Source organism: Mustela nivalis, assembly GCF_964662115.1.
Source record: "Mustela nivalis genome assembly, chromosome: 11".
Taxonomy (NCBI): domain Eukaryota; kingdom Metazoa; phylum Chordata; class Mammalia; order Carnivora; family Mustelidae; genus Mustela; species Mustela nivalis.
Window position 1 is genome coordinate 21,043,424 of NC_139030.1, and position 27,691 is coordinate 21,071,114.

Sequence of the window (27,691 nt, forward strand, 5' to 3'; positions counted from 1 at the left end):
CAAATAATACTAGGTAATATTAATAGAAAGGTAAGTATTTAGTTAAAATATAAGAACATGAAAAAATTAAAAAAAAAACACTGAATTCATATAATAGTCACGACTACGGTAGGAAAGAATAGGATCAGAGTGGGTACACAGGCTACTTTGTTTCCACAGTATCTCTTCCCCTAAAAAAAGAAAATAAAGTACTTGAAAGCAAATATGACCATGTTAAGATTTGATATAGCTTGCTGCCAAGTTCAGGGATGACCTTTTCATCATGATCTAATTTGGTTGGCATGTTTGGAACGCTTCCTAATAAAAAAATTAGATAAAAAAGATCATGATCAGGGGTGTCTGGTGGATCAGTTCATTAAGTGTAGGTCTTTGGCTCAGGTCATGATCCCAGAGTCCTGGGATTAAGTCCCACATTGGGCTCCCTGCTTGGTGGGGAGTCTGCTTCTCCCTTCTGCCATTGCCAGCTCCACGTCCGCACCACCTCCTCCTCCTGCCCATGCTTGTGCTCTCTGGTTCTCTTTTCCCTGGCAAACAAACAAAATTAAAAAAAAAAAAAACCATATAATTCTAAGACTTTACAGGCTTTATTTTGAAAGAAGCTATGTTTCTATGAATCTGAGAATAGAATAGCTTTAGGCTATTTTATTTTAGGATCTGGCAATTAATACAGAAAAAGATGGTTAGTAGTCTACTTATTCTTGGTGTAGCTCAAATTTTAAAGAGTTTTGGAGTGCTTACTATACTCAAGATAGTTTGCAGGATATGAAGGAAAGATAAAATTACCAGTAGCGGGGCGCCTGGGTGGCTCAGTGGGTTAAGCCTCTGCCTTTGGCTCAGGTCATGATCCCAGGGTCCTGGAATGGAGCCCTGTGTCGGGTTCTCTGCTCAGCAGGGAGCCTGCTTCCTCCTCTCTGCCTACCTGTGATCTCTGTCAAATAAATAAATAAAGTCTTTAAAAAAAAATTTTTTTTTTAGCATCAAGTAGCATCAAGTATAGAGGGAAAGTGTTCCTGACTCTAATTCTCACACAAAAGTTTCTTTTTGGTAGAGAAAACGAGAGTGCATTTCAGTGACATTCACTAAGTATTAGAACTAGTTAAAAATCAAACAAAATTCTACAATATTTTTAAATCTATGTGAAATAAACTATTAAGCAACCCAAGCTTTCAGTTTTAAGAATTCTATCCTCTTATATCCATTTGAACTTATAGCTTGATATGAATACATATTGACTGTATCAGCTTTCACTTGTTTTTAGGCATTTAGATAAACTAGTTGTGTACTTTTTCTTTTCCCAAATTATAAATGCCAAAAACCAGTTACAAAATCAGACTGCAATGAAGTTATACAAAGACAATGATGACTAGCTTTAAAATTTTATTGAAATTCAAGTTAGAATTTACAATTTAATATAGCATTACATTGAATATTTTCTAACCAGTATTCCCACCTGCTTTACATGATTTCTGGGCACAAATCTAAAGAACTGATACTTTCTGCCTAACTTTCCATGATATGCCAATTACACATTCATTAAAATCTCAGATACTTCCCTAAAATTGTCCTCATTTCAATGTCAGAATTTAAAAAAATAAGCTCAAATATTCAAGATTTAAGACATTAATATCATAGCCACTATAATATAGAAAAGAAAAAAACCTTACACAATCTGAACTTTTTAAAATTGTTAACATTTATTGTAGTAATACAATATGAATTTTTAACATAACCATATGAATTTTTAATTAAAATGTTCAACCATTTCCTACTGAAGCATGTCCAAAGTTATAAAAATTTTCTCTTTTAAAGTAACCTATAGTGAATTAATCCGAAGTAATTGTGGCACTTTGTTTAAGACATTTACTCCACTGCATATTTCAAGTAGCTACTTAAAATCAGGGATAGCCTGATCAATAGCAGGTTACTGGAAAGAATAAAAAAAGCACGGCTTTCTTTAAGGAGTGAGTCGTTTGGGATCACGGGGGAACATTGAAGTCTGACGAACATTGTGCAGTCCCAAAAAAAGCATTGTCACTCGTTCCAACCCTGGGGGAAACAAAATAATCATTAATTCCTTTTCTGAAAACCTTTCAGGGTCTTACTTATTGAAATTACCAACAAAGTATCACTGATCAATAAAATACTTTCATTATTTTGAGTTTATTTAAGACGAACTGTTTTGGAACACCTCAGTGGCTTAGTTGGTTGAGCATCAGATTCTTGATTTCTGCTCAGGTCATGATCTCAGGGTTGTAGGATCCAACTCTGCATCGGGCTCTGGGCTATGCATGGAGCCTGCTTAGGATTTTTCTCCCTCTCCTTTTGCTCCCCCATCCCACCCTTGTACACCTATGTAGACTCCCCCTATAAGATAAGACAACATAAATAAAATAAAATAAAATAGACTGTTTTGGATCTGATTCAGAAACAAAAATAGAAATGATGCTGTATGTGGAAAGGACTAAGTGAGGTATCCTTAGGTTGTCTGGATTCTCTGAACTACAAAAATCTTGTAAATGTCCCAAACTTATGATTTAAACAAACACAAAAAAACCATTTTATAAGTCTATATGTGGGATGGGGCGCTTGGGTGGCTCAGTGGGTTAAAACCTCTCTTTGGCTCAGGTCATGATCCCAGAGTCCTGAGATCGAGCCCTGCATCAGGCTCTCTGCTCAGCAGGGAGCCTGCCTCCCTCTCTCTCTCTGTCTGCCTCTGCCCACTTATGATCTCTGTCAAATAAATAAATAAGACCTTAAAAAAAATTCATAAGCTATATGTGGGGTATCTGGGTGGCTCAGTAGGTTAAGTGTCCAACTTTTGATGTCGGCTCGGATTGTGATCTCAGCGTTGTGCAATCAAGCCTCACATCTGGCTTAGGTGCTGGGCATGGAGCCTGCTTAAGATTCTCTCTCTTCCTCTCTCCCTCCCCTCAAGCTCTCTCTCAAGGTGCGCGCGGGGGGGGGGGGATTAATAAATAAATAAATACATATACCTATATGTCTTTGAATAGGGCCAGAATCTTAATTATGTAGTCTAGGCCATTAATATGAGAACCATAAACCTGTTCAAGGTAGTTTACTAATAGAAATAACAGAAATTTACTATAATTCAATAGATATGTAACATGGTGGTTCCTAGTATAAAAGACTCTAGGACACATTATTGTAAATGTTCTAAGTGGAAAAGAGACTGATTTTGACATGTGACTTAAATATTGTATTATTGGTAAGAATTAAGACCAAGTGTCACCTAAGAAACAGAGCAGAACTAGCAAATGAAACTTTGTGTGTTCAATTTATCTCTTTTACTCAAGTTGTATAAGACATGTGTTACAGAAAAAAGGTCAAAGAATATTTTTATATAGCAATGACTGAATTTTAAAGGAATGTATTTAACTTCTAAAACAAAAATATAAATAAGAGGATTAACATTTTATTGCTATTCCTTACCAAAAAACATGCACATATTTGAACCTTGTATTACAGTAATCTAATACTAATCTTTTTTTTTTTTAATCTAATACTAATCTTAAAATAAAAAGACCATATCCCATCTTCTCTTCAATCATTAATTACCAAAACACGAGTGGTATTTGATAACCATTCAAATGTCTTCACAAAAATTTACAAAATATATAAAATGTACATTACGAATACTTTAAGAGAAAAATACTTTAAGAAAAATACTTTAATGAGACTCTCCCATTAAAAATTATAAACTATATATCCAAAGTAGCACTGTTTATAATAACAAAACAATCCACATGTCCATCAGTAAGCTGGTTAACAAGATTATGGTACACCAGTTCAATGGATCGATTCTATATAGTGTTAAAAAAACCAAACAAACTGAAAAAGTCTTTAATAATTGATAAGGAACAAGATAAAAAATATAGTAAGTGACAAATGCAAGGTGCTGAATGATTTATATAGTAGAGTATGCTATAATATGTGTAAAAATATATTTTAAAAGTGTGTATTTTTGCATATGCAAAGATTATTTTTGCAAAGGTTAAAAAAAAACTAGAAACAATAGTTTCCTAAAGAGAGGTAAATACATATTCTTCCATACTTTTTTAATTTGATAAATTTTAAAGTTTATTAACTATTCACCAACTTCCCCCTCAAACAACAGACAAATATTTTAAAACTATAAATGCAGAATTTTTTATTTTATTTTATTATTTTAAAAAAATATTTTACTTGACAGAGGTTACAAGTAGGCAGAGTGGCAGGCAGAGAAAGAGGGGGAAGCAGGCTCCCTGCTGAGCAAAAAGCACGATGTGGGGCTCGATCCCAGGACCCTGAGATCATGAACTGAACCAAAGGCAGAGGCTTAACCCAATGAGCCACCCAGGAGCCTCCAGAATTCTTTTAAGAGACTCTGATAGAAACTGAACTAAACATTTACCCTTTTATTTATTTATTTTTTTTTAAGATTTATTTTTTAAAGTAATCTCTATACCTATTATGGGACTTGAACTCAGCCTGAGGTCAAGAGCTGCATGCTGCACTGACTGAGCCAGCAAGGCACTCTTTACCCTTTTTCAATCACAGGGTGGTATCTTATATATATATTCTAGAAGTAGTCCTGAAAGTCAATAAAATGTTACATTGCAACAAAAAATTTAGCAGCAATCTGAGCTAACTGGAGGGAGAGCTTTAATTTGGGCTAATCAGAATGAACTCATGGATGCAGAGAGAAAACAGGATAGTTAATTTGTAAGATATTTTGCTTCTAAACTCTTTAGGGGAAAAAATGGCTAGAAATGTATTACAATGTTTTAGAACACACAAATTAGCTCTTCGTTTTGGTCCTTTGAAATCAAATTTTCATTTAGCTACAACTCACTAAAAATTTGTTATAATTCAAATTTGTACTATACTTAGCATGGACTTATTTCTAAGCAGTAACAATATATAAAACTTAGTTTTTGGAATCTAATGAAGAAATTTAGTTAGAACTGAATGAACACTTTGCCAAATGAAATCTGGGTTGGAAATATATTGTCATAATATTAAAATAATATTACCAATGCCTCCGCCAGCATGGGGAGGGGCTCCAAAGCGGAAGGAATCAATGTATGCCTTAATTTTCTCCAAATCTAGAAAAAACAAAAACAAACTCAAAAACCAAATACAATGTATCATTTTACTCAGTAATTTATGAAGATTAAAACAAATGATGTTTCTGAGAAGTCTTTAAAAGGTTTAAAATTGCTTTCACAATACATATTACTTTCCCAAATGTTTTTATTTGTTTTCACAACATACATTACTCTCCCAAATGTGTTTTTATTTACCAATTCCATGATGTAAGGCTCGTTCTGTTAGCAGCTGAGGATCATGTATTCTTTGAGCTCCTGATAGTATTTCTTCTCCTCTCATGAACATATCGTAAGAATTGGACTGTTTCTTCAAGAAAAACCAAACACACAAGAAAAGGCCACTCTTGAAGTGACTGTCATTCTATTTCCATTACTCATATGAGAAAAAAAAAAAAAAAAAACCAAACTCTTCTGCACAAAGAACAAGTCCATTTTTTCCTTCAATTAATGATGCAATCTGCTCCAATGAACACAACTGTTTCTCTAAAACAAGGTTAAACTAGTGAGAGCTCAATAATAACTTCTTCCCTCTATCATATTTTATGCTCTCCTTCTCCTATATCTTCTGATAACAAATCAGAATACTGTATCTAAACTTGCAAGAAGTAGTGCTGATTCTCATTTCACTTTATCATCTGAAATGTTTTTAGGTGTGATATGATTTTGGGTCATTTTTGGAACCTCAAATTATCAACAGGTGTTAGTCTTTTTAATTAAAAATTTTTTTTTAAACAAAAGTAAATAGAACATCAATTTACCATAGCTTAACCTACTCTCATATAAGATTTTAAGTTATTTTCCCTGTCTTCGGATAAACCAATGGTTCTCGAAGTATGACTCCTGGATCAGTAGCCTCAGTATTACTCAGAACTTATTAGAAATATAAATTATCAAGCTCCCCCAAGACCAGCTAATCAGAATGTCTGGTAATGGGGCCCGGTCATCTGTGTTTTTTTTTTTTTAAAGATTTTATTTATTTATTTGACAGGGAGAGATCACAAGTAGGCATAAAGGCAGGCAGAGAGAGAGAGAGAAGGAAGCAGGCTTCCTGCTGAGCAGAGAGCCTGACTCGGGACTCGATCCCAGGACCCTGAGATCATGACCCGAGCCAAAGGCAGCAGCTCAACCCACTGAGCCACCCAGGTGCCCTTTTTTCTTTTTTTCCCCTCCATTTTTTTTTTTTTTTTTCATCTGTGTTTTAAAAAGCCTCCCAAGTGATTCTGATGCACACTGAAGTTTGGGAACCACTGTAATGGAAAAACAGTAAAAGGCCACAAAACACAAATCAGATGAACTCCCAGGACATAATGTTGTTTCTTAGTTCAAAGTCAATAATATGATGTGTTAAAATCTGTATTTATTACTTATATGGCATTTCTTCTTCATAAATCTTCAAAAAATGACCCTTGAAAATGATTTTTAATGTAGGTTTTGACACTAGTTTTTTTAGAACACTCACATTTCACAGTATCATTTTTACCTGAATTGACAGAAACTAGTAGTAATACGTACAATGATGTCCCATTAAAATCACAAGTTACTGATGAAAACCATTCCCATGGTACAATCTAACATAGTCACAATAAAGTTTTCCTTCTTCCCCAAAACAAAATATTTAAAATAAATTTACTTACAGGATTTCTTGGGTCAGGCATGGTATAGAAAGGTCTTACAGCCAATGGATATTTATCAAGAATATAGAAGTCTGTATCATACTATAAAAAAAGATTAAATTTTTAAAAATTTTTACAAAAGTTAAAAGAAAGCTAACATTTTGACAATTAACTGTCCTTTCAAAAATAAGTTTTGTTCTTCAAAATTACTATAATTACATGGTATATACAATAAGTACTCTGCTTCTTTCAAGTAACATCTGTATCCTATAGTATTTTGCCATCACGTTATAAATTTCTCTAATACTTAAACTGTGGGAGCTACTGACAATTCAATCATACTTCAAATATTTGTTTTCTTCTTTTTATTCTGGACACGTAATCTCTTTCCAATTTCTTCCCAACTGACAACTATGCTGCAATAAACTTTGAATTTTGTTTTTATTCTTTGCTAATCTAATTCATTTACTCTTTCAGATGCAATTTGTTAACTTTCTGTTAAATTATCCTAAATCTCCTTGGGTTTCACAAAAACCACATTAGATCTATAAATTATTTTAGGAAAAACTGACACCTTTTCCAATATTCATCTTTCCCAAAACCTTGATTATTTTCCCAGTAACTTAAATTTTCATGCAGGCACCTAAAAGAAATTTGGTAGTTTTCTTCATATGAGAACTGTACCTGAGATAAATAACATTTACATGAAATTATGACATTTTTTTTTTACAAAGAATAGTTACTATATGATGCTGATTTAATTACAAAGAAACCAATCAAATTTCAACTGTTTTGATGTTAAACATTTTTGCTAAAACTCAAGCATAGAAGGAATGTCAACAGAGATGACAAACTGGACTCTGCTCTGCTGAAACAGCATTTTAAAAGTATAAACTCCACACTGCAGTTTCAGAAATACATTAGCTCCCCAGTCAATTTTAAATGCAGCCAGCAGGAGGAGCTCAAGGACTGTTTTCATTTACACATCTCTTTAATTTCCTGGAAGACCATATTAAATTCAACTTTTATATTCTTTGGAGTTTTAGAACATGAGACAGGAAAGCAGCTTTCAAAAAAGAGGGCAAAAAGAAACCCATTCACTTTCAAGTCCCATGAGTTATCAGGGGGTACCCAGGGAAGGCCATTTCTAAATAATTTCAAATCATCTTGAGATTGTTTCTGACTAATCTGACAGTCTGATACAGATACCACTTTTATTTTTTATTTACTTATGTTTTTAAAAGATTTTATTTATTTTTGATAGAGAGGCAGCGAAAGAGGGAACACAAGCAAGTGGAGTGGGAGAGCAGGGAGCCCAATGTCGGGCTGGATCCCAGGACCCTGGGAAGATGACCAGAGCCAAAGGCAGACACCTAAGGACTGAGCCACCCAGGCGCCGCCAGGTATCACTTCTAGAGGGACTTCAGTACAACTCAGTGCAAAAAAAAGATACTGAGCTAATCAAACTGACTGAGCAAAACTGGTCTGAATATTTTTTATTTTTCCAAAAATTAAAAAAAAAGTCTTCCCTGCGTTTTTTTATTCAGTAAGACTGTTCTTACTGTAACTGTTTAGTATCAGAATATGCTTCAGATTTAGAAAAAGAAATCCAGCATGCACAAGAGTCCTACCTTTTCCTTTACCAAACGACCCAACAGTTTTTCATTTGGTGTACTGAAAAATAAAAATAAAAACCCTCATGAAATTCGGTGTTTGAAGATCAAATAGCAACTTAAGAAGTTTTAAGTGAATAAGGCCCCTCTCATTTGAGGTTCTCAAAGGATAAAAATTTGGCCAATACATTGTTGTCTATCCTCCTTTTATAAAAGGCAAGTACAGTGACATTTAGTAGGTGCTGCTCAAAAACACTTAAATAAAATAATAAACAGATGTAGCAATTAATAGATTCAGAAATAACACAGATGATATAATTTCCTACAATTATATATAAAGTTCACTATAGCAAATAGGCTATTTTTGCCATTAAGCAGCTCTATTTCAAGATGGTCTCTCCTTTTGTTACTACTTATCAAAGGTTTATAAAATAAAAATCAGTATTTCCAAGTCTTTAAAATGTAATAGTGTTTTTAGAGCTGAGATGCTGTTACTTTAGCTTTTATCTTAGGTAAGAACAACTGCCAAAATGCTTAAGAAAATACTGCTCAGCTTAAAATAATTATAGAATGTATAGTTTGCCTTAAAAATGTAATCTAACAATGAAGGAGATGCTTAAAACCATAAATGTATGTTTCTGTTAAACAAAAATAAGGGTTTTGAACAAAATATGCTTAAAAAGAGCCTTAAGAAAGACAATAACCACTCCTTTCAATCCTATTTCCATATAAATTATTGCAAGTACTTAAATATTTTAAAATGTTAAATATTTTAAGAACCTTGGAGAAAAATATAAGTACCATAGATAGTAGTTTATTAAACCACATAGTTTATTCAAAATTATAAGTTATTTTTATGATCTGAATTTAGATAACATAATACTATATAACAAATAAAGAACAGATATTTTTATAACTTTGGAGACATCAATTTTATGCCCCAATCCTGTGTGGGAATGGATTAAGACTGCTTTCTACCCTCTCAAACACCACTGATTTAGAAAGAGAGGTAACATATTAGATGATAAAAATCACAGGCCAAAGTCCCTATATATTCTTTAGAGTGTTACAAATATGGGGGTGTGATAGGGTAAAAAATGGTGTTTATAGACAAAATTATCAAAGCTCAGGCAAACCACATTGAACATAGTATTTTATTTCAGACCACACATTAAACAAAACAGCATCATACACCAAAGTTAATGAAACTGAAGCTTATCATCTGGGTGGAAAAAAATCATCATTCATTATATACTCATTCATTCATACCTTAAACCTAATTACTAAAGTTTAAAAAATCACAAAGTCAAACCTCAGATCTTCTTCATCTCCCATTTCGATTCCAGCTTCCCTAAGCATAGCCAATGCTTCACAGTACTCGAGTCTTAAAGTTGGTTCCAAAAATTTGAATGGTTCACATGGGAATTGTTTATTCACTGTCTGAATTTCAGTTTGAAACCTATTTGTACAATGATAGAGTTAAAAAAAAAAAAAAGTGTCATGTTTTCCCCACAAGAGGTCACTGTGGCAATACATAAACAATTTTTTAAGAAAAATTTTACTAATACAAGTGAAGTAATGAGCAGATAGCTTTATTCTTCTACAAGTTGATATCCTTTTTTTTCAAACAAAGAAATAACAATTTTAACATTTCATAGGAATCACTATATTCCTGTGCAGTGATGAGGAAAGGGCAATCTGAGTAGCTTCAGGAGTGGCAGCAGCTCCATGATCAACCAAGTGCCTTTTTCAGCTGAGCCCCACAGACCCTCCTAGGTGTCTGGGGAACCCATTCTCTAAGAGTGGAGTCTACATTCTATTAGTTCTATGTGTTCTCCTGATAACAATTTTGAAATTCAGAAGTAACTCAAAAGGAAATGCTTTTATTTTATTTAATATTTATTTAAGTTTTTAGAGGGAGGGGGAGCAGAGGGAAAGAGAGAAGGAGGATCTCAAGCAAGCTCCGTGCTCACTGCCGAGCCTGATGCAGGGCTCAACCTCACAACCCTGAGACCATGACCAGACCCAAAATCAAAAGCTGGATGCTTAACCAACTGAGCAACCCAGGTGCCCTTTAGGAAATGCTTTTAGAGAGAGTTGTTTTGTGTAAAATCAGCCTCAATACAAAAATCCCCTTAGAGACTTTCAGGCTCTTCCGTAGTAGTAGAAACAGCTAAGAAAAAATATCTGGTAGTTATTGAGTACCTATCCATGTCACATAAAATCATTCTTTGAATCAGTGTATGCACTAAGAAAAAGTGTTATCAAGAAATTATTTACATTAGAAATGAAATTTAAATGCTCAAAGTATTTAACACATTTCTTAGTCTCCTCTTGTTTTGTCACCACAGTTTCATTAAAGTATTAAAAACTTTGTAACTCCTATCAGCTAACACTGTTAGTAATATAAAATACCCATTTGAAGAAGTATTAAAAAGAACTTTTTAGTCCTTTAACACTTGTTATCCTCAATGTAGACCAAATTAATGAATATGTTTTCTTTTCCCCATTCCCATTATATTTTTTGAAAATTTTTAATTTTTATTTATTTATTTGACAGAGAGAGAGATCACAAGTGGACAGAGAGGCAGGCAGAGAGAAGGGAGAAGCAGGCCCCCTGCCGAGCAGAGAGCCTGATGTGGGGCTCGATCCCAGGACCCTGAGATCATGACCTGAGCTGAAGGCAGAGGCTTAACCCACTGAGCCATCCAGGTGCCTCTCCCATTATATTCTAAGTCTGTGAGTGCCAATCTCCCATTTTAATAACCACTATAGTACAGTGTCTAGCCTTCAAACAGCAGGCACATGACACATGTTTACTGTATTGAATTGTGGAAGATTATTTTTTTAGTAATATTTAAAAATAATTATTTTTGCCATTTATGGATGAAATGATAGCTGGGATCTGCTTCAAAATAACAGGTGGTGGCAGAAATGGGTAAACAAAATTGGCCATGAGTTAACAATGGTTCAAAGTGGGTGAGGAGTACCTGGGGTTCATTAGGCTAGTCTCTTTTTTTAAGTGTCTTGAAATTTTACTTAATTAATAGAATTGAAAAGGTATGTTTATATTCCATGAAAACAGTAGAAATTAAAACATTATCATTTCCTGATTAGTCTTAAACACTTTCATGGGAGCAATAAAGCTTAGCCATTGGTTTATTCAAATCTTGATGTAAGAAGCATTAAGAAGATCCCAATAACTGATTTCTAAATTGCCTTTCTTTGCTTTGGATATTAATCTAATCAGGTCTGTCAATATTTTAAAATACACTTGTCTATTACTCTTCTATGAGGGATAAGTACTAAGGATAAACTTCAGAGGTATCATGACACACGCCAGATAACCCAGCTGACAACTGAGAGAAACTTAAAATTCCTAAATGACTTACAGAATATAAAAAGAAGGTTTTTGGGGCACCTGGGTGGCACAGTAGGTTAGGCCTCTGCCTTCAGCTCAGGTCATGATCTCAGGGTCCTGGGATCCAGCCCCACATCAGGCTCTCTGCTTGGCAAGGAGTCTGCTTCCCACCCCCCATCCTGCCTCTCTGCGTACTTGTGATCTCTTTGTCAAATAAATAAAATCTTAAAAAAAAAAAAAAGAAGGCTTTTATTTCTAGGTTGCCACCTTAAATCTACTTGAAAAAGTCCAGTGATGATGGTGTTTGAATCTCTAATTTGTAAACAAAGATTTGATTAATCCCAAGGGTCCAATTAATGCTTGATCTGTTATTACAAAAAACGAATTAGAAATTTCATATCCCAATATTATAGAGAGAAGATATCAACACGCAAAATAAATGGGCTTCAGAAACTTTTCTGAATTATAAATGTGAAAAGAAAATGAGAAAAGCTCTGCTCCTTCACTGTAGTTTCAAAAGGTATTTGATTTTATAAGGAAACATTAGTTGTTCTATAGACTATCTGAATGAAAATTGCTTAAAATAAATGATACTGAAATGTTTCAGAGAACAAAAGTTTTAAAAAAAAGGCTGTCTACAATTAGCTAGTCATCAATGTACCAATGCAATGCAGAGAATGCTTGGAAAATATCAGTCCTTATGCTATAAGATCTTTGTAAGATGAAAGATTAATTTCTGTGTCCTTGAAATTACTCATTAGACTTGCAATGCAGTAAATAAGATTCACAGTATTTCTGAACTCTTTTTAAGTATCAATGAAGCATATCCAAATACATCAACAATTTAAGAGTTAAATCAGTGGTCTTTAAATAAAAATTTCAAATATAGCCCTCTGTCAGTTATCAAAGTGCTAGACAAATCTACTACAGCTTATTTAATATTTAAGTACTGTCTCAAGTAGGGAGAAAGGAAAAAAAGACTCTCTTGATCCTACTTAACTTATCTTCCATTTTCTTTTCCTATTTTCTCTGTGTTAAGCATCATCACAAGTAAACAACTTTCAATGACCTTTAAGGGAGAAACTATTTGCCAGTTTAGAGGTTGTACCTAACGTGAACATTTTACATAATTCAATTTTCTGAACATCCTGAACATGTCTAATAATTTTCTGAAAAATTCTTATCACCACATTATTACCATTACCAGTTTAATAATAAACTGCTATAAAAGTAACATAGGCTCTATTTCTTTCAGACATTCAGGATATAACATAAAGGAAAAAAAATATAGTTAGGTTGGTTCACAATCTGGTAAACCTCCCCACCAAAATAAGGTTAACTAGCTGAAGTCCCAACTGATTTGGATCCAGAAGTACTATTTTTGGTGTTCATTTTTTCACTAATTAACTATTGATCATCTAAGTGGAAAGTCCTCTATCCCATACATATATGTATGTAGAATATAAACTTAGTTTTACATGTTTCAATTCAAGAATTATTTTGAAGAACCCAAACTGATTAAACATTAAGTCCATCTAGGGATATAGATTATTTGTTTTTACCTTTTTTGGAGTCCTTTGAATATTTGTACTAAGGTGTCAGCAATTTCTTCCACAACTTCATGGTAATGGTAATTAAAAGCCATTTCAATGTCCAAACCAACAAATTCAGTTAGATGTCTGTGGGTATTTGAGTCTTCAGCTCTGAATACTGTAACATTATTAAAAGAAATAAATATTAAATGGTGTTTTAAAGTTTTGGAAAAATTGGGACTTAAGTACAAAATTTTATTTACTAGTACTCAAATGGTATTATTTTCTTTATTATAGGGTTCTTGAAAGAGTTGATGAGCCATATATTTCAGCATTTTCTTGGACAGCAAGCTCATTGCCAACTCCTACAGTCACGCAGTTAAAGCTGTAACAAATGTGTATTAATAAGTAAGGCTTTGAAGAATCCTACGGGAATGCAAGATCCTGAAGTGTCTTCTCAGTAATTAAAAATAGGTTCAATATAGTGAGTTCTTCTCAATTTTATTAAAACTTAAGCTAAATGAAATCTGTACCAGTGAAGTAACATTATATATATTCCAGCCATTACCTCTGTCCAGCTCTTACTGTGCTTACTGCACTTTCTACTTTTTCCAGTCTTCCTGACTCTAGCTCTGCTCCATCTTTCACATCACTTTAAGATCAAGATTCCTACAACACATCCTTGCTCAGTAATTAACTAATTAACTACTGATCATCAGTGGTTCCCAAATGGCACTGCAACAGAATATAAAATGACAAAAAATCTAAAGCCTTTATGCTTTCATATTTAATCTTACCCTTTATTTTCCATTTCTTCTTAACACTATGTAGTCTCACTTTTATTTTCTCACATGATCTTCACTTATTCTGCTTCTGCGGACTAGAGTGCCATTTTTTTTGTAGTCTGTATCTCCTACTCTGTTCTTAAACCCACTTCAGTTTGCGTTTATGGTAACTCTAGCAAATTCCATCTTCTCCCTCTTTTTACACTATCTATACTACATAATTAACACCAATCTGCTGATTGAATAACACAATCTGATTATTTGCTGTGACAATTGGTTGATTATTTCTTGTAACTGCTATATATATGCATGTCTTATTCTGTCTTGGGAGAAGGGACAATGTTTATTACCTTGTCACTCAAAACATGGTCTACAAATTGGCAGCATCAGCAGTACCTGGGAGCTTGTGAGAACTGCAGAATCTCAAGCCTCCCTTCAGACCTACTGATCAGAATCTGCATTTCAACAAGATCCTCAAGTGATTCATGCACACATTAACATTTGAGAAGTGCTGGCTGATTTTTCTTTTATGTACATGTTATCTAGCACAGGCTATGTATGCAGTAGGCATTCAACAAATTAGTTAATAAATTCAGAGAATTAACACAATTAATGCTCTCGCCAGTTTCTCTAACAGCAGGCATTTAATTCTTTTTCAGCTACAAAAAGCTTACATATATAAAATAACTTGGTAAGTTTTACAGAATGAAGCAAAGCTAGTTTTTGCCTATAGTCAGCTTCATTAAAGAATTTACCACATGATTATGTGTCCATGCTTAACTTTTAATTTCTAATGGACTTTCGCATATTCTCAATACTAAGAACAGTACAAACAGTAATAGTAAAACAAAGCAGCTTCAAAATAAAATTAGAAGCAAAGTACACAGAGGTACATTTGTAAACTTATAAGAGTAGTAAGGGGCTATCAAGGACAACAAAATACATCATTTGTAAGATTGCAACTACTTGTTCTTTCCTGTTCATGGAGAGTTAAAAAGGCAAGTCCAAACAGAAGCTAAGTCTGTTCTTTTTTTTTAAAAGATTTTATTATTTGACAGACAGATCACAAGTAGGCAGAAAGTTGGGTGGTGGTGGGGGCGGGGCGGAAGCAGGTTCCCCGCTGAGCAGAGAGCCCTATGCACGGCTGGATCCCAGAACCCTGAGCTGAAGGCAGAGGCTTTAACCCACTGAGCCACCCAGGTGCCCCAGCTAATTCTGTTCTAATTATACTGAAATAATAATAAATAATATACTCAGATATATTTCAGAGGGTATACATATTCTCAAAGCATGCATTTTTAAAAAATGAGTTATTCCCAAGGTAAACATTTTCTTCAGCAATCTTCTGTAGGAATATAAAATGCTTATGAATCTATCCACATAAATGATATTCAACTACTTCTTAACTACTGAGCATACATTTTTAAAATTTTTATTTTAGGAAATGTCTACCCAACCACATTTGTCATTTTTACCTAAAAGTGTTTATATAGCCACCATATGAAAGGATTTAAGCTTCCAGAATGTGTGAATGTAAAATGTGTTCTTAAAACCATAACTATGGGGACGCCTGGGTGGCTCAGTTGGTTAAGCAGCTGCCTTCGGCTCAGGTCATGGTCCCAGCGTCCTGGGATCGAGTCCCACATCGGGCTCTTTGCTCGGCAGGAAGCCTGCTTCTCTCTCTGCCTCTGCCTGCCATTCTGTCTGCCTGTGCTCGCTCTCTCTTCCACTCTCTCTCTGACAAATAAATAAAATCTTTAAAACAAAAACAAAAACAAAAACCAAACCATAACTATGGTACAATCAATAAAATTTCGAGAAAATCATAACCACCAAAACCTTACCTGGTCCAATACAGAAAACCTTCTCAAAATCAGCACAAATACACATTTGCTTGTATAGCTGTGGGGACTGGGCCAGATATGCATTGTTTTTAAAATATGACACAGTAAATACATTGGCTCCTCCTTCACTGGCAGCTGAAATGTAAACATTTATGCTATTATAACCAACTGCAAGATTATCAATGCAAATTTCTAATAAAAACAGTTCATACTTTTAAGTATTTCATGTAAAAAATTTTTTTTCAGAGAAACGACACTGATTTTAAACCGTTTATATTTAGGACAGATTTACTTCTTTGGCTGTACCTTCACTTTACATCATTAGATATATACACACCTCTTCTGCATCAATTTCGAATCTATTAAAGCTACTTTGGAGTTGTAAACATTTTTTTCAAAAAGGAAATGATATTATTGATCTTTCTAAGTATCAAGAATGCAATGTTCAATTCTTGATTTATAATTAAATGCCATTTGTAACACATTTTTTTAGTGTTATTTAAGCAACTCCAAAAAGGATAAAATGATTAAAATAAGGTTCTCATATAAGAATGAGAATTAATGAGATTTTCCCACTTGTAGTAGTTAGTAATATTACAATGCAGTATATACAAAACAAAATTGCAATACCAATTTAGAAAGAAACCTATATAATAAAAGTAGTTTCTGGTGCAACTTACATAATAATAATCTTGCTTCATGTGTTACTGCCTTATTTTATAATCACTAGCACATAATGACTTCTGAAACAAGGAGATGCTGTATTATTGATGTCAGTGATATGTGCTGCACAGTCTTCAAAATAAAAAGTCTCATGGATTAACCTTAAGGGACAGTTGGGATTCTCAAATTAAAAAAAAAATTAATGAGGTAATTGAGAGGCAATGCAGGGGGCTGTTGGGGGTAGGGAAAGAAAAAATGAAACAAGATGGGAACGGGAGGGAGACAAACCATAAGAGACTCTTAATCTCACAAAACAGAGGGTTGCTGGGGGGGTTGGGGGTAAGACAGGGTGGCTGGGATAAACCAGGGGACTGGGGAGGGTATGTGCTATGGTGAGTGCTGTGAAATGTGTAAGCCTAAAGATTCACAGACCTGTACCCCTGGGGCAAATAATACATTATATGTTAATTAAAAAATATTAAACAATTTGGGAGAAAGCAAATTTATTTTTAAAAATTAAGAGAAATGTCTTAAAGCATACCTGAGATAATTTTAGGAGTTTGGATTTCCACAAAACCCTTGTTAATTAAAGTTTCACGGAAAAGATGGCAGATGCCAGACTGGAGACGGAAGACTGCCTGACTTGTTGATGTCTAAAAGACAATAATAAAATCTAGTGAAATCAATTTGACACATTAACTGAGATGGAGTATTTTCTAATCAGGCCACCTGCCTGGAAGGTTCACAAAGAAAACAGTTCATTATATGAGAGAAAAGTTAGGTTATATGACAATTAGTATAAGGATATATCTTAGAATTTTTCCCATTATAGGAGAATGGCAATTTTACTCTTTAAAATCTCTGACATCTCCAACGTGACTCTGCTGAGCCTATAAAAGATTAGAGAGTAGTTTAGATATAAACTAAGATGCTTAAAAGATTTTAAGAACACAATAGTTTCCAAAATGTACAAAGCAGGGGTTAAAAATGTGAATGCTTAGAGGTACCTGAGGGGCTCAGCCTATTAAGTGTCAGACTATTGATTTCCACTGGTCATGATCTCAGCATCATGAGATCAAGGCTTGCTTCATGCTCCCAGCTCAGTGCTTGGCAGGGAGTCTGCTTGACATTCTCTCCCTCTCCTTTTGTCACCCCCTCCTCCAGCTTGTGTGTATGTGTGTGCATGTGAGCTCTCTCCCTCTCTCTCAATAAATAAATATAAAAAAAAATGTGAATGCTTACAAGGACCAGACAAATAACATAAATGGAATGATACTTGCTGGATGGTGCAGGGAGGGCATAGCAGAGGACATAATGGTCCATCTAGAGTGCTAGCTAATGTTGCCATGCCAGAGTATTGCCAATTCACCTCCAACTTTTTAAGAAAAGCCATCTAGATTCAATGGATAAATCCCCACTTTTCAACAGTGGCAATGAATTTAAATTAAAAAAAAAAAAAAAAAAAGATGCCAAAAAAAAATACATCGGTACCAAACTGTACAGGCACAACCAATAACTTGTGTGAATAAACAGCACAGGCAAAAAGAGTATGGTGTCTATTTACTGTGGCCCAAATTATGAAAACTCTGAGGTTTCTAGGCAGTATCAAGAGGACTTTTGATTATTGTTATAGCTCTTCCTATAGACTATAGATTAAAACAGAAAAGGAAAAGGGACAAAAATGCAAAAAATCAGGGGTGACATATGAGTGTATAAAAAAGGTAGACCCATACTATTGCAGAAAAGTTGAAAAGAACTTCTAAGGTGACAAAGGATTTAAGCTTTAGGTAGAGTATTTAAGGAGGAAGATGTGGTCAAACATTAAGAAAGAAAGATGACATTGGTTTTACTACAATGATGAAACCACTGAACTCTTTCACTTGCAACCAAATCAGAAAGGGAAATAGAAGACCTATGAGATTACTAAATAAATCACTAGGGCCAACTACCTCTTTATTATTAATTTTGTGCTCAGATCAAATTCAAAGGATTAAGGCATTAATTACTAATATCCACCTGGTCTGCATTCTAAAATGTGCATATAGCATCTTTCATAATTTTATAGTGATATTAATGGTTGTGTTTTTAATTACTAATTTGTCTAAAATAGGTATCACCTGGCTGTAAGCCCACTTATTAGCTTCATGTTCCTTTGTTGTTTTAAAATAAAGCAGGTCAATATCCTGTAAATTATTACTTGACTATCCTTGTTGTCTGCAATTATATTAAGGGGAAAGGTCAGTCAGAAAGGTAAATTGTTTCTTGTATTGTCATATGTACAGGCAAATGTCAATTAGTTCTCTAAGTCTGAGAGAGGTGTGGTATTACTCCTACCCCCCTTGATTTCGCCAAAGTCATGTCATTTAATAAATAAATGAGGCATACCCTAAGATCAATGACTCTGTTGTCTAATCTTGTATCCTGATTAACAGTAGCTCTTCCTTCCTAAAAAGAGAGGAAAAAACAGATTTTACTAATTTTAAGAACACACAGTTTTAAGAAGCCATGTTTACTTTTAAGTGAGAAGAGGTGTGCTTATGTGGTTAATATTATACCCCCAAATTAGGAATCCAAGAAATAAGTAGTAGGGCTGCAGAGAAACTATTGTTAAAAGAGAGATAGAAAAAAGAAAATGCAAATAAACAGAAGTTAATGCTTTGTTTCCCTCTCCCACCCCACCAAAGCTTTGCCTCATTACTGGAACATCAGAAGAATTTAACCACTTGTACCTTCATTGATTCCTCGATTTTACCTGCTAGTTAAAGACTGAAGGAACAGATAAAAGTTGACAGAATAGTGATTCTCAAAGTATGTTCTGGGCACCACTGAAGGTCCCAAAGACACTTTCAGGGAGTCCATGAAATAACAGTCCAAACCTATTTTTCACAATGACAGATTTCATTCGGTACTGAGTGTTCCCAAGGCTTCGTGATGTGTGCTATCACAACAGAATAAATGCAGAGGCAGATGCAAGGCCTAATTGTTGTCTACTAAGGCAGACATTACAAAGATCTGTAGATATGTAAGACAATATCACTCTTGACACTAAACTATTTTTTGTTTTGAAAATATTTTTCATAAAAAATATTTTCAAAAATTTGATTTTTATCATTCATATATGATTAATATATTAAAACACATATATATTACTGTTACTGTATTAATATATACTAAAATTTTCCTATTTTAATTTCTAATATTATAAATATTGATAAAGATATATAAAAACATAAGTTTATGGGGAAGTTATTTTTAAGAGTGTAAAGGCATCCTAAGAACAAGAAGTTTGAAAATTGTTGATAGAAGAGTAAATTTAGATAAAAAATGAAGCTCAAATCTCTTCACAGGTATGCTTCATACAAAAGTAGGACATCAAGTTTTCAATGATCTATAAATTAAACATACAGAGGAAGCAAAATATTTCAAAAATGTAATTTTAACCTCTTCTCCTTCCACCTCAGGCCGAACAGCATCATCCAGCTGCAGGGGCAGGCGGGGTTCAGCCAAACTGATCACATAAATCTGAAAGTGAGAGATTACCAAAAATATCATGAAGCACACAAAACCTGTTATCTTTTACTTAAAAAAAATCTAAAGCTGACATAAATATGAAGCTATGTTTGCATATATCTTAACTGAAACTACCTACTAAAATCAAAGATGTACACGTTTTTTCACTTATAAAATGGGAATCATAGTATTTTTTGCCAACCTTCCTAGGTTGTTGGAAGTCAAATGAGAGAACATATATACAAATACTTTGTAAACTCTAATGTGCATACCAGTGTGACAAATAAGTACTAACTGGGGCCAAGAGGTCTGAGCTTAAAGCCTTGCTTTGTTAATGTAAAAGCTGTTGTTAGGCGAATCACTTAACCTCGGCGTTTCACTATTCTGTTCTGTAAAAGAAGGTCTGAGGTAAGAATCTAATGGAGGAAAGAATATGAAAACACTGCTCTTTTGAAGGGGCCACTAAACAAATGTGTTATTATCACTGTTCACAGCACTTGGCCATTTCTACTGCTAGGACCGAAGTCAGCCCAACTCTGCTGTCTGTCAACTTCTTTTCCTCATTCTTTTTCCAAATATCCCGTCCTTTCCACCTTTCATCAAACATGTTATATCTCATTTCCTGCTGCTCTCCTGGTTTGGAGCTACCATAGATCGTATTCCTCTATGCTGTTAAAATACCTTTATATTTTAAATTCACTCATATTAATTGCACATTTTAGAGCTAAAACACAGATAGGTCATAAAAAATGAGCTAGGGTTTTTGGCTACTCTTAAAAACAGGTTACCTAATTAGTTACTCCCAACTATGCCTGGAAAACCTGTTAAAGCATGAAAGGGAAACAGACCCAATTTAGTTAATTCAGGAAAGGAAATGATATTCTTCCAGTTGGTAGACCACATTTAGCATTCAGCTCAGACTCTTTAAGAAAGTGTCAGAAGGATACTCCCGTCCTCCTTATAATAAAATAGTTTGTCACCATTTTCTATTCTTAAGTATAGTGTTTCCTTTTGATGAGTTAACAGAAACTTGATTTCCAATGCAAAATTGTAGACTGGAACAGCTATCTCTGCTATTTTTATAACTAGCAGACATTTACTTCATTAGGTTGTAAGCACCCTAACTTCATGCAGTGCTGGCTCAAAGTATGTACTCAGTAACTGCTGGCTGAATAAACAAGTAACTGATAAGTGCCAGTGCTTACTGTAAGACTCTTTTTAAGATATACTACTTCATACTTTGTGAGATACTTTTTTTTTTTTTAAGATTTATTTATTTATTTGACAGAGAGATTCCAAGTAGGCAGAGAGGCAGGCAGAGAGAGAGAGAAGGAAGCAGGCTCCCTGCTGAGCAAAGAGCCCGATGCGGGACTCGATCCCAGGACCCTGAGATCATGACCTGAGCCGAAGGCAGCGGCTTAACCCACTGAGCCACCCAGGCGCCCCTTTGTGAGATATTTTATAGTTATTTCCATTAAGGCAAAATTTATAAGTTCTTTAGGCTTTATATTTATCATCTGCATTTATTAAGTTTGTATTAAATGCTAGATAATTAGAATATTTCAGAAGTATGCTTACTTGCTCTACTCACTAAAATTTTATTTATTTAAGTATTGAAAAAGATGTTACTTGGAATATAAGGGGTTATTTTACTTGGTCAGCATACTTTTATGTTGGTTTGCCTTTACTAGGTTACACACTTCTTGATGTTGGTTTAAAATGAAGCTTACACAAAGAAAAAAAAGTAACTTGGCAAGTCAGGTCAGTAAAAAACACAAGATTTTCTAAGTCTTGAAGAGTTCCCATGACAATTCCAGTTAAATACAACCTTACTCTCAGATGACTGTGTATGAGACTAACTTTCTGCATCTGTTAATCTGCTTGACTGCTCTATCTTATATATGCTCACACACAAGCAAATATACACACAGGGATGAGGGCAGGAAGTGAGTACTCCTTAAAAGAAATTTTATGATGCATCTGTAGACACAAACTAGGCCGGATCTGAGAACTGCAGGCTCAAAACTGCAGGGTTATTTCAAAAGTACTAAATATGTGTAAGTTCACTTACAGTGTTTTAGAAGTCAATGTTAAGGAGCACTTAAAGTTTTTATGCCTGAGAAGAAAATAGATGTGGGATAAATCTTATATGAAAGGAAGTTATTGGGGCGCCTGGGTGGCTCAGTGGGTTAAGCCGCTGCCTTCGGCTCAGGTCATGATCTCAGGGTCCTGGGATCGAGTCCCGCATCGGGCTCTCTGCTCAGCAGGGAGCCTGCTTCCCTATCTCTCTCTCTCTGCCTGCCTCTCCATCTACTTGTAATTTCTCTCTGTCAGATTAATAAATAAAATCTTTAAAAAAAAAAGAAAAAAGAAAGGAAGTTATTGCTGGAATGTAAGACCCAACTGAGTTTTGTCTCTTGATTTCTCTATAAAGTATCAGAAATATAAGGAAATATAATTTCCTTATAATCCCAAGGAAATATAATCATTAAGAATTAGTATAATTAATCAGTCTTTAGAGATATATTGTCAGAGAAAGTTCATAGCAAAATATATTCAATTCATAACAGTGAACAGAGCTTTTTAGATGTGTTTTATATTTTTCCCTATGTGAATATGGTAGATTGTTGGCAAAAAATGGCTCTAATAATTCCTCATTCTCCTGTATACATGTTTTTTTTTCAATGATCTTGCTTCTCTTTGCATCAAGAGGTGGAATCTTTTTCTCCATCCCTTAAATCTAAGTTATTTCATGTGACTTGCTTTGACAAATGACATATTTAGCAATCATGACTCAAAGAGAAGCTTGAAAGGTGCTCGCCCGCTAGGGCTTCCCTCTCTTGCTGCTGGGAACCCTTCTGGTACATGTCAACAAGCCTGGGCTAGCCCACTGGATGAACAGAGGCCAGAGAGAGAAATGTCCCAGAACCAGCAGTAAGTCCAGTTGATGTCATGCAGAGTAGATGAGCCATCCCAGACAACCTGCCTCTAACTGCCCCATGCACAGAATCATGAGCAAATAAATGTTTTAAGTATTAGGGTAGTTTGTTATAGAACAAAAGCTAATTGACTCAGTAATCAATTTCTAAATCTCAATATTTTACATCAATTCTAAGAACACATAGGTTTGATATGAATGGTTATAAGAACCATTCAAATCTATTTCTGTACCCAATTTTATATTTTGAAAAAAGTTACCTTTTGAACATGTAACTCCACATCTTGCTGTGTACAGCTTCCAATTTTCTGATTCACTTTTCTCACTACACCTTCTACATCTACGATGCTCTCTTTGTTAATGCTGTCAAAAGAAAAAATTCCCAATTTTAATCATCTCATCAGAGGTGTCAGAATTCATTTGGTGTTTCAACAGTAAAGCCGAAATATTAAACTCTTTTTTAATACAGTAAGCCACTTGAGATAAAGCCAGTCAATTAACCTACTTACAATAAGCTACTATGCAGCACACCTTGTGAGATTTTTTGAAGAGATGATTTTCTAGATGCCATAATTTAGTTACCATTCATAAAATACTCTGAGCCTAAATGGCAAGGACCAGCACTGAACTGTGAAAAGTAGAAAAGTCTTTCAATTATTTATTAAAGAACATTTTCCTTCCTATAGTTGAAACTTACAAAGATCAGCATTTCCTGTAAGGAGAAGCATGGGCTTTAATAAATGCAATTACTGGTATGTAATGGAATTGAATAATAGAAGAAGGTCAACTGAAAAGATTTCAAGGTAATAAAAGGGCATTAGCTTGCTGTAATTAAGCCCTCCATGCCTGTAGTTTCTGAGTATACACTGTCATTGGATTTATGGCAAACAGCCTATAGGATTGTGCGACTCCATTTAAGAATGTCTACATGAAGCTCAATATACATTAAATCGGTCACCTGGGCAGCTGAATTCTATAACAAACTTGAATTTTGAACATAGGATATTCAAATTCTGAAATATAAAATTATGAAGCTTATTAAGCTCACCAATTGATTATTTTTTGATCTCTCGTACATAGCCAAGGGATAAAGGGTATAATCCAAAATGGTGGTTCTCATACAAAATGTACCAGTTTTACTTTTGTATTATTGTACAGCCAGAATGTATCGTAATGTATTTGTGGAAAAGCTTAAGATTAAACTTTCAGTTCTTGGGCAGTGATGTCAGCATCATAGCAGCTCAACTGGCCCAAACTATCAATGTAAAACTACCAATTAAAAATCTCAGGTGGTAACTGGAGCTGCAGAAGTGAGGTGTGGTGAAAAGAGAAGAAGGAACTAAAATGCAAAAGTGGTAACTGGGAGAGTGGAGTTCCTGACACAGCTGGCACAACTGAAAGGGCAAACATGCATCAAGAAAATCTGTTCTGGGGGAGCCTGGGTAGCTCAGTGGGTTAAAGCCTCTGCTTTTGGCTCAGGTCATGATCTCAGGGTCCTGGAATGGAGCCCCACATCAGGCTCTCTGCGCAGCATGGAACCTGCTTCTCTTCCTCTCTCTGCCTGCCTCTCTGCCTACTTGTGATCGGTCAAATAAATAAATAAAATCTTAAAAAAGAAAAAAAAAAAAAAAGAAAATCTGTTCTGCACTCCCTGTTTGTCTGCTATGTCATATGTCACTTAACTTTTATATTAGCCTTTCATGGCTTAAGTGCCAACCCAGAATCCTGCAAAATGAATGACAAGAATCTAAACAAAATGAAACAAAAGCAAAAAAGCAAAGCAAAACAAAACAAAACAAAAAAACAAAAAGGAAAGAAAAAGAAAATTTAATTTTCATAGGAAAAGTTCTATTTATTCTGATAAGGAATTGGGTCTTTAGTAGTTGCAGTGCCACTTGACGAGATTTCAGAAATCCAACAATGCTTATTTTACCCAAGAGAATACCACTGTCCATTTCCTTTCTTTCTTTCTTTCTTTCTTTTTAAAAGATTTTATTTATTTATTTATTTATCTATTTGACAGACAGAGATCACAAGCAGGAAGAGAGGCAGGCGAGAGGGGGGGGGGGAAGCAGGCTTCCTGCTGAGCCGAGAGCCCCATGGGGGGCTCGATCCCAAGACCCTGAGATCATGATCTGAGGCAAAGGCAGAGGCTTAACCCACTGAGCCACGCAGGTGCCCCCACAGTCCATTTCAATTAACATTTGCTCAGGTTTGGAAAAGGATCAAAATGAGGGTAAGAGGGTAAAAAGTGGTGAAGAAAGGAAGAAAAAATTTCATTTCACTTTACTACACTGTCTAGAACTCTGTATGGCTGATACTAACTTAAAAAAAAAAAACCAACATTGTACATATTTCTTACAAGTTTTATGAGTCTCCTGTGCACTGAAGAATCTCAGAATTTATTGTGATATATATATATATATATACATATATATATATATTTTAAAGATTTTATTTATTTATTTGACAGAGAGAGATCACAAGTAGGCAGAGAGGCAGGCAGAGAGGAAGAAGCAGGCTCCCTGCTGAGCAGAAAGCCTGATGCGGGACTCGATCCCAGGACCCTGAGATCATGACCTGAGCCGAAGGCAGCGGCTTAACCCACTGAGCAACCCAGGCGCCCTATTGTGGTATATTTTTAAATGGCTTTCTAACACTGGCTATCTAGTGTTAGAATTCAGTCATTGAATCTCTCTTCAGTATGATTTCCATTTACCAGTTGCTTCTTTTGATTGAATGAGAACACTTGATACCTGAGTATATGATTTAGGCTACGTGAGGATACTGTTGCTTAGTTTACACATTTCTCTTAGGAAGGCCTTCTCTTCCTTACTGATCAGTGTGCGTCATCGATAACCTTGCTTCATCGATAACCTGTTCTGACCCAACCAGACCTCCACTCTGCTCATTCCTGCTATGACCCTGGCCTTCAAGGGTCATCCCCTTAGTAAGAGGCCTTCCATTATCAGAAAGTCTTCTTCAAGCCAACTCAAGTTATCTGCTCTCAAAGACTGAGCATTAAGCTGATATCCTTCTAGAAAAATTTGGGATGTGATCTCACACTCTGTCCTAAAGGGCCAATTAAAGAAAATAATAGTTTCATTTTTCCTCAAAAGTACCAGATCACTTCTTTTATCTAGGACCTGAAACTTGTAACTAGGTCTATGTTTAGTACTTCTATTTAATTAGGTAATATTATGGAATAAAATACTTGAGCAGCTAAACAAAAATAACCACTATTTTAAACATTGTTTCTAGCACCAAACAAGTCATAAAAGGAAGTTCCGAAAACCCAACCTGTTTTTTAAACTGGGCCACAGATAGACTTCTATCACAGATTAGTCTACTGAATCAATTAGAAAGAAGGTAAAATTAACCAGATACAGAGCATGCTTAAAATTAATTTTTTTGCCCTTCCAATCTCAGTATTATCTCCTCACTATACCTAGCATCTATATGCTGTTAACAGAATAGTCTCTTCAGATATAAGTAACCCCATTCCATGATTTTTTTAAACTCTGAATAATTTAGCTCTAATATCTCTCTAACTCCATCCACATCTATATCTAGCTATTATTATTTATCTGTAGACTTGAATGAATTCAGTAGAAATAGTATTATAATCAAAGAGATCTGTAAAAAAGGGTCACACTAGAACTTACTAGTTAGCTTTAGTAAAGCATTAATGAGGGTTTTATCTATGTGTGTATATAATTAGAGTCAATGCAAGAGAGGGATAGGAATACTTGAATAAGCTACTGCTAGTAGAAGGATGAAATTCTACTTTTTAGAAAAAGCCTAATTAATATGATTTTAACTGATATTGCATGTTAAGATGGCTTAAAACTTTGAAGCATGTATACGATAGTTTGCTGTCATAAAGAGATTCTGTTAAAGTTTCAGGTTTATATTTTGAAACTAATACGGCTCTATACCCCTATTTTCAAGGAGGGTTATGTTCAAACAGACAACTAAAAAGCCTTGGGTTTTTCGAGGACCGCAGGAAAAAAATCCACAGCAGAAAGCAGAGAACTTCTGGGAACTATCTGTAAAAGAAATGGGTGAAGTAAATTAGACACATCCTTCCGACAGCTAAGTCGGCTTTCTTTATTATTACCACCACCTCCCAAAACACACTACTACTTCATTGTTTCACGCCTCTTCCACTTTCCAACCACCCTTCTCACCTGCAGAAAACTAATCACTCTACAAATAAATTAGTTATAGCCTTGATTTAAAAAAATACCTTAATAGGCTATCCTATTCATGTCATCCACTAGGAACTGTCAACAATCAGTCTAATAGTTTACTTCCAACTTATGCTGTCCCTAGAAAATAAAATTGCTGGGCGCCTGTGTGGCTCAGTCAGTTATGGCATCCAACTCTTGATTTCAGCTCAGGTCATGATCTCAGGGTTGGAAGATCTGGCCCCACAGTGGGCTCTGCACTCAGTCTGCTTGAGAGTCTTTTTCTCCGTCTCCCTTTGCCCCTCCCCTCATTCATGCTTGCTCTCTTGCTCTCTAAAATAAATAAATAAAATATTAAAAAAGATAAAATGGTAAAAAGCATCCTTTTTTAAAGTATTTTATAAAAATATTTTGAGTTCGCTATCAAGTTTGTTTGTTTGTTTTTTTTTTTTTTAAAGAAATGTTATAGGGGCGCCTGGGTGGCTCAGTGGATTAAGCCGCTGCCTTCGGCTCAGGTCATGATCTCAGGGTCCT

At 34.8% G+C, this 27,691-nt stretch overlaps 1 protein-coding gene across 1 annotated transcript in view; it reads right to left on the reverse strand.

The window, feature by feature from the left end:
* Positions 1 to 1,364: 1,364 nt before the first annotated feature.
* DARS1 (aspartyl-tRNA synthetase 1) overlaps positions 1,365 to 27,691 on the reverse strand; it is a 63,470-nt gene continuing 37,143 nt past the window's right edge. Inside the window, exons 5-16 of the mRNA XM_082689333.1 lie at positions 23,228 to 23,330; positions 19,961 to 20,041; positions 18,905 to 18,964; positions 17,061 to 17,172; positions 15,857 to 15,991; positions 13,258 to 13,405; positions 9,647 to 9,793; positions 8,353 to 8,395; positions 6,743 to 6,823; positions 5,304 to 5,415; positions 5,034 to 5,105; positions 1,365 to 2,046 (exon numbers count right to left, since the gene is read on the reverse strand). Of these exons, the coding sequence (XP_082545459.1) occupies positions 1,955 to 2,046; positions 5,034 to 5,105; positions 5,304 to 5,415; positions 6,743 to 6,823; positions 8,353 to 8,395; positions 9,647 to 9,793; positions 13,258 to 13,405; positions 15,857 to 15,991; positions 17,061 to 17,172; positions 18,905 to 18,964; positions 19,961 to 20,041; positions 23,228 to 23,330 (1,186 nt within the window). The 3' untranslated portion in view covers positions 1,365 to 1,954. The remainder of the gene's footprint in view (positions 2,047 to 5,033; positions 5,106 to 5,303; positions 5,416 to 6,742; positions 6,824 to 8,352; positions 8,396 to 9,646; positions 9,794 to 13,257; positions 13,406 to 15,856; positions 15,992 to 17,060; positions 17,173 to 18,904; positions 18,965 to 19,960; positions 20,042 to 23,227; positions 23,331 to 27,691) is intronic.